This window comes from Salmo salar, chromosome ssa19, assembly GCF_905237065.1.
Source record: "Salmo salar chromosome ssa19, Ssal_v3.1, whole genome shotgun sequence".
In the NCBI taxonomy this organism is placed as follows: domain Eukaryota; kingdom Metazoa; phylum Chordata; class Actinopteri; order Salmoniformes; family Salmonidae; genus Salmo; species Salmo salar.
This window is the reverse complement of record NC_059460.1, coordinates 27,554,113-27,569,042: the sequence shown is the minus strand read 5'-3', so window position 1 is coordinate 27,569,042 and position 14,930 is coordinate 27,554,113. Positions and strand designations below refer to the sequence as shown.

The 14,930-nt window shown below is 41.7% G+C and overlaps 2 protein-coding genes across 5 annotated transcripts in view; one reads left to right on the top strand and one right to left on the bottom strand.

The window, feature by feature from the left end:
• The window catches only part of LOC100194819 (acyl-CoA dehydrogenase family member 11), a 51,475-nt gene extending 44,025 nt beyond the window's left edge, over window positions 1-7,450 (bottom strand). For 2 of the 4 annotated variants that reach the window (XM_014157644.2, XM_045701834.1), the window contains exons 1-9: window positions 7,159-7,450; window positions 6,955-7,054; window positions 3,362-3,487; window positions 3,027-3,188; window positions 2,740-2,904; window positions 2,425-2,566; window positions 2,121-2,242; window positions 238-344; window positions 16-121 (exon numbers count right to left, since the gene is read on the bottom strand). In XM_014157644.2, coding sequence (XP_014013119.2) covers window positions 16-121; window positions 238-344; window positions 2,121-2,242; window positions 2,425-2,566; window positions 2,740-2,904; window positions 3,027-3,188; window positions 3,362-3,487; window positions 6,955-7,054; window positions 7,159-7,286 — 1,158 coding nt within the window. In that variant the 5' untranslated portion in view covers window positions 7,287-7,450. 4 annotated transcript variants of the gene reach the window in all.
• A 196-nt stretch (window positions 7,451-7,646) lies between these two features.
• Window positions 7,647-12,523, top strand: LOC106578644 (ubiquitin-like modifier-activating enzyme 5). Its single transcript, XM_014157676.2, has 12 exons — window positions 7,647-7,939; window positions 8,082-8,127; window positions 8,299-8,388; window positions 8,517-8,626; window positions 8,857-8,943; window positions 9,312-9,396; window positions 9,508-9,612; window positions 10,193-10,320; window positions 10,567-10,702; window positions 10,844-10,922; window positions 11,018-11,124; window positions 11,535-12,523. Exons 1-12 carry the CDS (start codon window positions 7,761-7,763, stop codon window positions 11,616-11,618), a joined length of 1,236 nt encoding a protein of 411 aa, XP_014013151.2. The 5' UTR covers window positions 7,647-7,760; the 3' UTR covers window positions 11,619-12,523.
• The last annotated feature ends 2,407 nt before the right edge of the window (window positions 12,524-14,930 follow it).

The window sequence follows — 14,930 nt, the reverse complement described above, 5'->3', positions numbered from 1 at the left end:
GACCTTTCAACTGACCTGCTGAGCAGGAAGCACGTGTTGTTTCATGAACTCTGTGACCTGCTGGTGGACAGCCTGGCCTTTAGCAGTCTGGAGGAACAGTCTGGCATCAGCAGTGACCAACCTGGAGGGGTTACAAACCGCCAGACACGCACAAACACACCATTTCACACCATAATACATACAGGCACTATTATGAGATGATAGACTGTAGTTTCAGTATCATGTCAACCAACATACTTCTCTGCAATTTGCAGCCCAACCTGGGCCAACGGCTCCACACTCTGGCCAAACTGGGCAGCATTGGGAGCACTGGCATTGCCCAGGAGGTGGCGCGCATAGATCCCCTATAAGAGAGAAAGAGAGAGAGAGGGGGAAGTTTACAGACATACACACAATCTTCTGTGAGCAGAGACAGTTTAGAGAAATATCTCAGTCCTAGGAAGTCCTCTATCAGTAAGATAGTATTATCAGCAAGAAAGAAGGAAAATGGTGTCAAAGATAGATGAAAGCTGATGGATGAAAAAATGATTTGTATAGATCATAACACAGGAATCTGCTTTGGTTTGCCGTGTTCAGGTACAGAATAAAGATAATGAAAGCAGACAAGACAAAGTGTGTGTGTGTGTGTGTGTCTTGATGAGATAGATGAGAATGTGGACCTGGGAATGTGGACCTGGGAATAGTTTGAGCTCATTAGCTGCCTCTTCAGCTGAACAGTGTGTTCCTTCATTTACAGCAGTCCATCTGGCATTTCAATGGTCATCATGTGCATTCAGGAACATGTGCCATCAGTGAAAAGGTGCATCCTTTCCAGTGGTGTAAAGTACTTAAGTAAAAAATACTTTAAAGTACTAATAAGTCATTTTTTGGGGGGTATCTGTACTTTACTATTTATATTTTTGACAATTTTTACTTTTACTTCACTACATTCCTAATTAAAAGAATGTACTTTTTACTCCATTAATTTTCCCTGACACCCAAAAGTACTCATTACATGTTGAATGCTTAGCAGGACAAGAAAATTGTCAAATTCACACACTTATCCAGCGAACATTCCTGGTCATCCCTACTGCCTCTTATCTGGCGGACTCACTAAACACAAATGCTTCATTTGTAGTGATGTCTGATTGTTGGAGTGTGCCCCTGGCTATCCATACATTTAAAAAACAAGAAAATGGTGCTGTGTGGTTTGCTTAATATAAGGAATTTTAAATGATTTATACTTTTACATTGATATTTAAGTATATTTTAGCAATTACATTTACTTTTGATACTTACAACCTCATCCTAAACGCATTAGCCTACGTTAGCTAAACCGTCCCGTGGAAGGGTTAAGTAACAAGAGAATTTCCCAGGACATAGACATATCTGATATTTGCAGAAAGCTTAAATTCCTGTTCATCTAACTGCACAGTCCAATTGACAGTTGCTATTACAGTGAAAGCATACCATGCTATTATTTGTGGAGAGTGCACAATTTTGAAAATGAAAAGTTATTAATAAACAAATTAGGCACATTTGGGCAGTCTTGATACAAAACTTTTAACAGAAATGCATTAGTTCATTGGATCAGTCTAAAACTTTACACATACACTGATGCCATCTAGTGGCCTAAATCTAAATTGTGCCTGGGCTGGAATAATACATTATGGCCTTTCTCTTGCATTTCAAAGATGATGTTACAAAAAAAATACAAAAGAACAGTTGGTTTTTTCTTTGTATTATCTTTTACCAGATCTATTGTATTATATTCTACTACATTCCTTTCACATTTCCATAAATGTCAAAGTGTTTCCTTTCAACTGGTACCAAGAATATGCATATCCTTGCTTCAGGGCCTGAGCTACAGACAGTTAGATTTGGATATGTTATTTTAGGCGAAAATTGAAAAAAAGGGGCTAATCTTTAAGAGGTTTTAAGTACATTTAAAACCAAATAGTTCTAGACTTTTACTCAAGTAGTATTTTACTGGCTGACTTTCACTTTTACTTGAGTTATTTTATATTTAGGTATCTTTACTTTTACCGCCACTAATCTTATATTATCATATTGTTTGTGTGTGTGTGTGTGTGTGTGTGTGTGTGTGAGAGAGACAGCGAAAGAGAAAGTGTGAGCCAAACCTGAGCGATCCCTGCCATCTTAAAGACCGAGAGGGCCAGGTAGAAGTTGAGCTGATGCAGAGAAGATGGGATCTCTCGGCACCGACAGTAGATGGAGATCAGGTCCTCAGGAGAAGGTATACCTGGCCATTTAGAAATAAATAGACAGAAAAAAAGAGAGAGTTAATCAATAGCATTACACAGATGAAAATCAAATCAGGCCACATAAAATCCAAGCTGTAGAGAACAGATGGTTTAAGTTAGGGTTTAGAGCTCGTAAGCTGATCCTAGATCTGTGTCAGATATAAGAGCTCAGAGGTCATACCGTCCACACCCCTCAAGCTGCCCATGCAGCTGAGGCGGCTGAGGCTGCTGGGAAAATAGTTGGGCATTAGGAAGTAGGCCAGGTCTGCCATTGGCTGGCCCGTGGTGGAGAGCTCCCAGTCCAACACAGCCACCACACGAGCCTAGAGAGAAAGATAACATTTGTCTATTAGATATGCACACTTCAGTAATTAATTTCCTCTACCACATTAGTCTCATATACAATGAAAAACACTTTTAGAAAAGTGCTATACAAATGCAAATATGTTTTACAGTATTATTACTGTTTATTGTAAGGTTCAAGCCATGTCTCAACCTCAGTAGGATGGAATATCAGGTTGTCCACTCGAAAGTCCCCATGGACAAGGGCCACTTCATTGTCATTGGTGGGCAGGTTGCTCAACAGCCAATCAGAGAGCTTATCCATAACTGGAATTTCTTTGTGGGCAGCTGCTCTGTATTGCTTTGTCCAGGTAGACACCTTTTGGGTAATGAACGGTCAAAGTGAAAATTCTATTTTAAGATCAAAGTGGGTGCAAATGGGAATAGAAAGGGGATGGAATAACATGGAATGGGAATAAGTAGAGGATATCTATATTCTACCTGTCTCTTGCAGTAGCCAGGCCCTCTCCCGTACCCCTCTAGGTCCATGGTGGTTAGGTCCAGGGAGTGAAGACGGGCCAGAACCTCCACTGCAGACACATACAGGGCTGCCCTCTCCGCTGCACTCACCCCTGGGAGCCTCAGGTCCTGGAATATACGCCCCTACACCACAGAGAGGGGAACACAATGATATCTGACCAAACGGTATACAAAACGTAATACAGCGCTCATCAACCAGACATAACAGAGGGAGAGTTTGTGTGTAACTCCTACTACAGCTCAACGGTGCATTTTAAGGCTCACACAGGTTTGTGCGCTGTGCAGCATTGACCTACCTGTACATGCTCCATCAGGTAGAACTCGGTTCCGATCACTTCTGCGTCAGTGCAGTGTAGCAGTGGCTGGGGTACTGGGAACCCAGCAGAGAACAGGGCATTCTGCACTCGATACTCCCTGTCCACCTCACACACAGAAAACAGAAATGTGATCCGACAGCCCAACGGGGGGTGGATGGCGCTCGTTCCTACTTCACAGTAGGGCCGTTTTTCAGAAATGCCTTCTTGAACATGTGAACTTTCATGTGCCTTAATTGCAAACTTGTATGGGATCCGTAAATATCAATAAAAATATTAAATGATGAGCCTAGTTTAGCCAAGGAGAAAGAACGGAGCTATAAATCAAATGTTATTGGTCACAGACACATTTAGCAGATTATATTTCAGGTGTAGCGAAATGCATTTTTTGTATCATTGTATTTTTTTAATGTAATAAGACAAAAATGTTTTGGGCTAATAATGTAAGAAACAATAACACAAAAAAAAAACGAAACACTGCAAAGTTGCTTAGGTGCTAGAATCAGTGCTGAAATGTCTATATAGGGAGAAAGGCAGGATCCTTCCTGGCTAGCCATGATTGGCTGAGATAAGGGGAGGGGTATAGCATGCGTTTATATGAGATGCTGAATGGGGGCGTAAACAAAGTAGAGCTCTCTAGCACTCAACACAATCTTTCAAGGGCATTTTTCTTCTCTTACTTGTCTCCTAAGTGGGATAACAAATGTATCAGCTTTTAAAGCAGCATACTTTCACATGCATACAGTGTATGATATGCCAGTTTGGAGCTCTGAAACTAAATGTTTGTTATAAAAAAAAGAAACTGTTGGGATTTTTCGACATAAGCCTCAGTTGGGACGGGCTGTCACAAATGTCAAACCATCCAAATAAATACAAGTAATGCATACACTACATAATGTATACAATTAAAAGTAATTTGTTGGGCTATTATTACTACATTGTCTAGTCTATCCCAGGCATTGACAAAACCGTATATGTAGCACAAAAGCTGTAAGATACTAAGATATTTGTCCTCTGAAGAAGGGGGGTGGCGGAGAGGTTAATCATTTTTATTTTTTTAAACGTTACGGCAAGCGGTACCGTGCATCAAGTCTGACACCAACAGGTTCCTGAACAGCTTCTATCCCCAAGCCATAAGACTGCTAAATAGCTAACAAAATTGCTACACAGGACGATCTGCGTTGACCCTTGTATTTACATATTTATTTTTGCACTAAAGTAAAAGTAAAAATACTTTAAAGTACTACTTAAGTCGTTTTTTTTGAGTATCTGTACTTTACTATTGATATTTTTTTACAGCTTTTATTTCACTACATTCCTAAAGGAAATAATGTACTTTTTACTCCCTACATTTTCCCTGACATCCAAAAGTACTCATTACATTTTGAATGTTTAAAATGGTCCAATTCACACACTTATCAAGACAACATCCTTGGTCATCTCTACTGCCTCTGGTCTGCTTCATTCGTAAATTATGTCTGAGTGTTGAAGTGTGCCCCTGGCTATACATAAATGAAGAGGGGAAAAAATGGTGTCGTCTGGTTTGCTTTATATAAGGAATTTGAAATTATTTTTTCCTTTTAATACTTAAAACCAGTTAGGGATAGGGGGCAGTATTTTCATGGCCGGATAAAAAACGTACCCGATTTAATCTGGTTATTACTCCTGCCCAGAAACTAGAATATACATATAATTAGTAGATTTGGATAGAAAACACCCTAAAGTTTCTAAAACTGTTTGAATGGTGTCTGAGTATAACAGAACTCATATGGCGGGCCAAAACCTGAGAAGATTCTATATGGGAAGTGCCCTGTCTGACCATTTCTTGGCCTTCTGTAGCCTCTTTATCAAAAATACAGGATCTCTGCTGTAACGTGACATTTTCTAAGGCTTTCATTGGCTCTCAGAATGCGCCAGAATGTTGAATGATAACTCTGCAGTCTCTGGGCGAAAAACAGTAGGGGTTTTGGTGAGTGGTACTTCTGAGAACAATGGCACTGGGTGCGTGTGCATGTGACGACTCCATTTTCTTCTTTCAGTGTTTGAACGGATACAACATCTCCCGGTTGGAATATTATCGCTATTTTACAACAAAAATCGCATAAAAATTTATTTTAAACAGCGTTTGACATGCTTCGAAGTACGGTAATGGAATATTTTGAATTTTTTGGTCACGAAACGCGCCGGCGCATCACCCTTCGGATAGTGACTTGAACGCACGAACAAAACGGAGCTATTTGGATATAACTATGGATTATTTGGAACCAAAACAACATTGGGTGTTGAAGTAGAAGTCCTGGGAGTGCATTCTGACGAAGAACAGCAAAGGTAATCCAATTTTTCTTATAGTAAATCTGAGTTTGGTGAGTGCCAAACTTGGTGGGTGTCAAAATAGCTAGCCGTGATATCTACTCAGAATATTGCAAAATGTGCTTTCACCGAAAAGCTATTTTAAAATCGGACACCGCGATTGCATAAAGGAGTTCTGTATCTATAATTCTTAAAATAATTATGTTTTTTTGGCAACGTTTATTGTGAGTAATTTAGTAAATTCACCGGAAGTTTTCGGTGGGTATGCTAGTACTGAACAAAACATGCTAATGTAAAAAGCTGGTTTTGATATAAATATGAACTTGATTGAACAAAACATGCATGTATTGTATAACATAATGTCCTAGGAGTGTCATCTGATGAAGATCATCAAAGGTTAGTGCTGCATTTAGCTGTGGTTTTGGTTTTTGTGACATTATATGCTAGCTTGAAAAATGGGTGTGTGATTATTTCTGGCTGGGTACTCTCCTGACATAATCTAATGTTTTGCTTTCGTTGTAAAGCCTTTTTGAAATCGGACAATGTGGTTAGATAAAGGAGAGTCTTGTCTTTAAAATGGTGTAAAATAGTCATACGTTTGAAAAATTGAAGTTTTTGCATTTTTGAGGTATTTGTAATTCGCGCCACGCTCTACCATTGGATATTGGTGAGGCGTTCCGCTAGCGGAACGTCTGTCCCTAACAGGTTTAAGTATAATCTAGCAATTACATTTACTTTTGATACTTAAGCATATTTAAAAACAAATATTTTTAGACTTTTACTAAAGTAGTATTTTACTGGATGATTTCACTTTTACTCGAGTCATTTTCTATTAAGGTATCTTTACTTTTACTAAAGTATGACAATTGGGTATTTTTTCCACCACTGATGACTAGTCACCTTACTCCTATCCAGATCTACCTCTACCACTCAAGTAGCCTATCCCTGCACATTGGAAATATGGTATTGGAACTGTCCCTGTATATAGATTCTTACTTTCTCGTGTTTTTCTTATTTTTATTTCTCGTGTGTTTTGTTCTACCTTATGTTATTTTATAGCACTACATTGACATTGCTCACTGCATTGTTGGGTTTAGACCTTGCAAGGCATTTCACTGTACTTGTAACGTTAAACTTGGTCTCCCTCTACTGGAGAGAAATAATACAGCTAAAACAACCAAAACTGTGTCAAAGAGCAGTGCCTTTTACTACTGCTCTTGCTCGTTATTTATCTAATTATTGAGAAGGTTTTGCATCATAATTACCTTGTGAGCCCCTGGCAGAAGCATACCCGGCGGTTTCTTTCTCAGGACATAGCTGTCAGAAGGGGTCTGGATAAGGAAGGTGGGGTTGGATTGTCCAGCACTGAAATGATCAGACACGGAAGGCATGGAAAGATATTCACTCCATTTTACGAAGCATGCTCATTTCTATGGAACTGGAACACTTTAGATAAAAGGTGAGCATACCTGTATTGTCTGACAGTGAACCTGTCATTGTTGGACACCCCTCGTGTCTTTCCAGCCAGATATCGCTGAAGATTGACAGTGTTGAACCTATGCTGCTCCCGGACAGGAGTTGTTGTTTGGTCTTCCATATTTCAGTGTGGATTAATTATTTGTAAAAGTCCTAAAGTTGAATGAATTAGCACATCTCGTACAATATGGATGGTCGAATTGTTTCGTTTTAGTCGACAGAGGTGAGCGTCAGTGTTCTGCAGATCAAACCTTGCGCAGTCAGAGGTTTTCTGTAAAACGTCGCTACAAAGAGCGACTGAGCTCATTTCACAGATCGGTACGTACACAGATTTGCTGATGGCACGCACTGGCCGATGGTCGAATATTTAGATGCCGTAGAGATCATGTATTTATAGGACACTTTTTTCTTAACTCAACGCAGCTTGTTTCTGCCCGGACTGTATTTACAGAAACTCGGGGTTTGCCAGCTGATTCGAGCTGTGTAGACGTGTACTAGCCCATCGCTTGGAACCTTTATGTAATTGGCGAGGCTTTTCAATCTAGGCATTTTACATTTGAACAACGGAGTAGTGCGGCGTATTGCTTATAGAAACATGACCTCAGTCGAAGAACTGAAGCTGCGAGTGAGGGAGCTTGAGAATGAGTTGATCAAGTGTAAGCAAAAGCGATGTACGGCGATGTGTGCCGAGGAACCTGCCGACAACACCCAACCTCATCACAGACCAAGGATCGACAAAATGAGTGCAGAAGTAGTGGATTCAAACCCTTACAGGTATGGTAGCTGTCGAAATCTAACTGCCGCGTATTGAGTCATTTGTGATCATGACAGTACCTGATATGGTTGACACCCCAGAAATAAGGGCCACATACCGGCATATGGTGTAAACTGCTTACCTCATGTTCTTACCTTGCAGTCGTCTGATGGCTTTGAAGCGAATGGGCATTGTTGAAGATTACGAGGTAAGATACAATTATATGTGATATTGTTATCGGATCCACATCTAAGGTTGCACAATTTCCCCAATATTCTGAGGCTTTCTAGAAATCCCTGTAGGAGTCCTGAAATTACGGTATTTTAAAACCCTACACGACAAAATGGCATGCATTTATTTATATTCTACTGTTAACCAGAAAATCCGGATGTTCACTGTAGCTGTGGTGGGTGTTGGAGGAGTTGGAAGTGTGACTGCAGAAATGCTCACAAGATGTGGCATTGGTAAGGTAATACAAACTTCACATTACTACATCAACATGTCTTTGTCATTCGTTTCAACCTTATGTTTCCGATGGACAATGTCCATCAATTCGACCTACATTGCATCATTCTGCCTTGTCATCTCTTTGTACAGCTCATCCTGTTTGACTATGACAAAGTGGAGCTGGCCAATATGAACAGGCTGTTCTTCCAGCCTCACCAGGCTGGCCTCAGCAAAGTAGAGGCAGCTGAACATACACTCAGGTACAGTGACCTGAGGGGCCACGTTCAGTAGGCAAACATTGTGGAACGTTGCCAGATAAAAAGGTCATCAGCATAATTCCTCATTCTACATGTCAGAGATGTTGGTCCTACGTCATATATTTCTATCTGAACATTCCACAACATTGTGTCCGGCTAAACGTACCACTGGTCTGAATAAATGATGTAATGTCACTATAAGGTGCTTACATGTTTTTCAACTCTGTCAACAGGAATATCAACCCAGATGTGCAGTTTGAGACCCACAACTACAACATTACCACCATGGAGCATTTTGCACATTTCATGGATCGCATAAGGTGAAAACTTGTGTCCTCTCCGATCTCATAAGTGCCGTATAATACTGCTTATGTGGTCATTTCTGCAGAGCATTTTCAGTATTGAATTGCTCCACTGTTGCTGTCCCATACAGCATGACAGTGTTGCCTCTCAGTTCTCTGACTTTCAAGTTGGTTTAAAAAAAACTAATTGCATTACAGTATGACATTGGATGCTTTACTTTACATGATGAGGACAACTCTGAAGTAAACACATACACATCAATAATCAAGAAAGCGGGGTTGTTTTTGGTGAACTTTCATGATCTACCGTGACACGAATAACTGCTGAAATGTCCACGTGATCGCTACATGGTCATTCTGTTTCTAAGTACTCTGTGTTGTCTCAGTTATGGGGCGCTTCAGGAAGGAAAGGCCGTAGACCTGATTCTGAGTTGTGTGGACAACTTTGAGGCCCGGATGGCCATCAACGCAGTCAGTACTAAAATATCTATCTATAGATCCCTCATTCCCTGACAATAAAACATACCAGTATTGAGTTGATGAAGATCAGATGATGTATGTGGGTCATTTTCTCACTCCTAGGCATGTAACGAGCTGGGTCAGATCTGGATGGAGTCTGGTGTGAGTGAGAACGCGGTGTCTGGACACATCCAGCTCATCATCCCGGGGGAGACGGCCTGCTTCGCAGTACGTCACAGCACACACTTGGGATGTGTCCCAAATGGCACCCTATTCCCTATTTATGTCCAGGGCAAAACAATTATTTTGACCAGGGCCAATATGGCTCTTGTCAAAAGTAGGGCACTATATAGGAAATAGGGTACCATTTGCAATATTATTTTTCTACTTAAAGACATGCTCTGGTACTTTGGTGACTACTAAGTATTTTTTTAAACCTGCTTTGGGCTGGATGTGTCAATGTCTAGTTCATGTTTTACCTCAATTAGCCACGCAAGCCCAGTTTGAAAGCGACTGTTTTTTAGAAGCTTTACCATTTCTCCCCAATTCGAGTTCCCGCCAATGAGTTTCAGCCCCTCGCCATTTGAGTGACAGCTAGCAAGTATCACACCCAGCAGAGCGAGCGAGAGCAATGACGTGGTGCACATATCTGCACATATGTGATGCAGTACTCACTTTTCGGGGACCACTTCTGGCTCGTGGGCACTACTTTCAGAACTACTGAAAGTATACAAAAGTACCGGAGAATGCCTTTTAATAGAAACGGATGGCACGTTGCAAACACAAGCTTTAATTGTCCCTGTGACAGTGTGCTCCTCCCCTGCTGGTGGCCGCCAACATTGATGAGAAGACCCTGAAGAGGGAGGGGGTGTGTGCTGCCAGCCTACCCACCACCATGGGTGTGGTGGCAGGGATCCTGGTCCAAAACGTCCTCAAGTAAGATCTGGGTTACATTCGTTTGTAAATGGGACCTGGGTCATATTCATTAGGCACCACATGGAAGAAAACAGACTGAAACGGAGGCACTATCTGAACTTGTCCAATAAGCAACACTTTGTTTTCTGTTGAGAAGCGTTTTGCGACGGTGTGGCCTGATGAATATGACCCTGATCATAGCCCAACACAAAGACCCATAACAGGGTTTCCTATGAAGATATCCTAAAAGTGGTTCATGGTCCTCAGGTACCTGTTGAAGTTTGGCACAGTCAGCCATTACCTGGGCTACAACGCCATGCAGGACTTCTTCCCAACTATGGCCATGAAGGCTAACCCCACATGTGATGACCGCTACTGCAGAAAACAGCAGGACGACTATAAGGTGACTGACCAAGAAGGCCCTTTCCTCCTTTTTCTTTCTCTGTCTCTTTCTGTCTCTCTACTTCACCCATCATGACCTGGGGTGTGTACAGGACCGGTACAGTTGTAATTCAGTGGTGTGTGTGTGTTTTGTGGTCCACAGAAGAAAGAGGCAGAGCGACCAAAAAAGGTTGTAGAGGAGGTGGTGGAGGAGGTAGTGGTTCACGAGGAGAACGACTGGGGTGAGTGTAGCTAGAGCGTTGATATTGCCTCAATGTATTGTCCATAGTAAGTGATCCTGTCTAGGTACCATTACTGACCTATGTTGCTCTGTCAGGTATTGAGCTGGTGTCAGAGCAGACAGAAGAGGAACGCCATGCGGCTTCAGGCCCTGTCCCCGACCTCCCAGAAGGCATCACTGTGGCCTACACCATCCCTGAGAAGGTCAGTGTCATACAAACCTCATAAGAATACTATGATATTGGTTTTGTTTTTTGGACGAACGCCGACAATGCATAGCCCCTTGAGGGTCATAATGCCTACCACAGGAGATTGGTGGCACCTTAATTGGGGAGAACTGGCTCCCGGTAATGGCTGGAGCGGATTAGGTGGAATGGTATCAAACACATGATTTCCATGTGTTTTTTATGCCGTTCTATGTTTTCCATTCCGGCCATTATTATGAGCCTCCTGTGATGACTAAGTAGGCAAAGTTTGTTATAAGCTACACTGTACGGTACAAACAAGTTAAGTCACCTGTCACTATTTCTGGGCCAGTGGAAGTAACCAGTACACCTCAAGGAGGCATCTCACGCATGTTTGAACTAATAATGACTTCTGTCCTCCTTTTCCAGGAGACCGGGGCATCAGGAGGGGAGACGGTGGAGGAAACAGAACAGAGTCTAGAAGAGCTAATGGCCCAGATGAGAAAGATGTAACCGGGACCAGGAAGACACCTCAACTATCAGACAACCATCATCGTCGTGCATCGCTTATCTCCGCAACATTGCAGTGAAGCTACCACCCTTTTGTAATAACGGAGCATTGACGCCATACAGTATACCCCCTGCAATGGAGCTTTGCATCTCCACGTTCTTAAGTCAAGCACGATTTTTCAAACCCACTATACGTACTACAGTATCAATACGACTTAATGCATGTACTTCTGCTCCTTTGACATGAAAGGGAATGCAATGCATGGTTAATGAGCTCAAGTGCTGCTGTTGATGATCTTCATATTCCCCAAGGGTAGAAATTTACTAGTGTAAGCCTGTTCAATATGGAAGCATCTAACTGTTGAAATTCAATTAGAATTTCAGCATCGGAGAGCACGAACTGGGCGCTGAAATACAATTTAGGGGCAGCATAGGGTATGTAATTATCTTAAATAAACTTTTGCTTGATGAAATGGACCAGGTACATACAGATGTTAGCTATATAATTCATTATGCTTGTTGACCGAGACGAAATACTGTTGTAACACTGAGTTGAATAAGCAATTGCTGTTATGGATACAGTCTCGGACCAACTATTACTACTGTATGGAATGCTAATTAATGAAATTGTAAATGCATTTCATCCTTTCTTAAACATTTTGAATGATGGTGAATGAGGCCTAATGTTTCTCTGCATGACTAACCTGCCTTAAATGTATCTGCTCCATGTCTAGCTCTGGTCTGTAGTGCGATGACAAAGAGTGGCCAACAATGGACCAGTGCTACTCCCATGTCATACTCTCAGCTGTTTAATCTGATATAGCTGTAACTGAAACTTTCTCTGCTGAAACTGTACCGTCCAACTCTGTTTCCACACTTTGTTTCAATAAAGTATTTATTAGCCAGTTGATTCTAGTTTATGGTACTTCTTTTTTCTTAAAATGTTCTTACACAATGATTGTGTATGTGTGCCATTCAGAGGGTGAATGGGCAAGACAAAAGATTGAAGTGCCTTTGATCGGGGTATGGTAGTAGGTGCAACTCTGGTAGGTTTTTCACACAACAGTTTCCTGTGTTTATCAAAAATGGTCCATCACCCAAAGCACATCCAGCCAACTTGACACAACTGTGGGAAGCATTGGCGTCAACATGGGCCAGCATCCCTGTGGAACGCTTTCGACACCTTGTGGAGTCCAGGCCCCGATGAATTGAGGCTGTTCTGAGGGCAAAATGGCAGGGGGGTGCAACTCAATATTAGGACGGTGTTCTTCATGCTTTGTACTCAGTGTCGGTTCTATTAGCATTATTAGTATGGTATAATCCTGATTGAGACGCTGACAGAGGAGATGTTTGTGTTGTCCACAGGAACCTGGAGAAGGCTGTTCCTTTGTACGAGCAGGCTCTGGACATCAGGGAGTTGTTGAGGGACTGGGCACATTCAAGGTGATCCGGCACACAGATGTTAACGCATCTCCAGCGAACGAGTCAGGAACATTTTTGCTGCCCTGGAAAACACAGTAGGGAGGGGCACAGTTTTGTATATGCCAAGGCAGCAGCTACTCTTCCTGGGGTCCAGCAAAATTTAGGCAGTAGTACATTTTTTAAAACATTACAATACATTCACAACAGATTTCACAACATATTAAGTGTGTGCACTCAAACCCCTACTGTACTATCACATATCAACAACAAAATCCATGTGTACCTGTGTGTATAGTGTGTATGTTATCATGTGTGTGTATGCATGTGTCTGTGCCTATGTTTGTGTTGCTTCACATTCCCGCTGTTCCATAAGGTGTATTTTTATCTGTTTTTAAAATCTAATTTTACTGCTTGCACAAGTTACTTGATGTGGAATAGAGTTCCATGTAGTCATGGCTCTATGTAGTACTGTGTGCCTCCCATAATCTGTTCTGGATTTGGGAAATGTGAAGAGACCTCTGGTGGCATGTCTTGTGAGGTATGCATGGGTGTCTGAGCTGTGTGCCAGTAGTTCAAACAGACAGCTTGTGCATTCAACATGTCAATACCTCGCACAAATACAAGTAGTGATGAAGTCAATCTCTCCTCCACTTTGAGCCAGGAGAGATTTACATACAGTTGAAGTCGGAAGTTTACATACACTTAGGTTGGAGTGATTAAACCTCGTTTTTCAACCACTCCACACATTTCTTGTTAACAAACTATAGTTTTGGCAAGTCGGTTAGGACATCTACTTTGTGCATGACACAAGTCATTTTTCCAACAATTGTTTACAGACAGATTATTTCACTTATAATTCACTGTATCACAATTCCAGTGGGTCAGAAGTTTACATAAACTAAGTTGACTGTGCCTTTAAACAGCTTGGAAAATTCCAGAAAATGGTGGCTTTAGAAGCTTCTGATAGGCTAATTGACGTCATTTGAGTCAATTGGAGGTGTAACTGTGGATGTATTTCAAGGCGTACCTTCAAACTCAGTGCCTCGTTGCTTGACATCATGGGAAAATCAGTCAAGACCTCAAACGAAATTGTAGACCTCCACAAGTCTAGTTCATCCCTGGAAGAAATTTCAAAACGCCTGAAGGTACCACGTTCATCTGTACAAACAATAGTACACAAGTACAAACACCATGGGACCAAGCAGCCATCATACCGCTCAGGAAGGAGACGTGTTCTGTCTCCTAGAGATGAACGTACTTTGGTGTCGAAAAGTGCAAATCAATCCCAGAATAACAGCAAAGGACCTTGTGAAGATGCTGGAGGAAACAGGTACAAAAGTACCTATATCCACAGTAAAACGAGTGCTATATCGACATAACCTGAAAGGCCGCTCAGCAAGGAAAAAGCCACTGCTCCAAAACCGCCATAAAAAATGCCAGACTATGGTTTGAAACTGCAAATGGGGAGAAAGATCGTACGTTTTTGAGAAATGTCCTCTGGTCTGATGAAACAAAAATAGAACTGTTTGGCCATAATGACCATCGTTATGTTTGGAGAAAAAAGGGGGATGCTTGCAAGCTGAAGAACACCATCCCAACCATGAAGCATGGGGGTGGCAGCATCATGTTGTGGTGGTGCTTTGCTGCAGGAGGGACTGGTGCACTTCACAAAATAGATGGCATCATGAGGGAGGAAAATTCGGAGGATATATTGAAGCAACATCTCAAGACATCAGTCAGGAAGTTGAAGCTTGGTCACTAATGGGTCTTCCAAATGGACAATGACTCCAAGCATACTTCCAAAGTTGTGGAAAAATGGCTTAAGGACAACAAAGTCAAGGTATTAGAGTGGCCATCACAAAGCCCTGACCTCAATCCTATAGAAAATGTGTG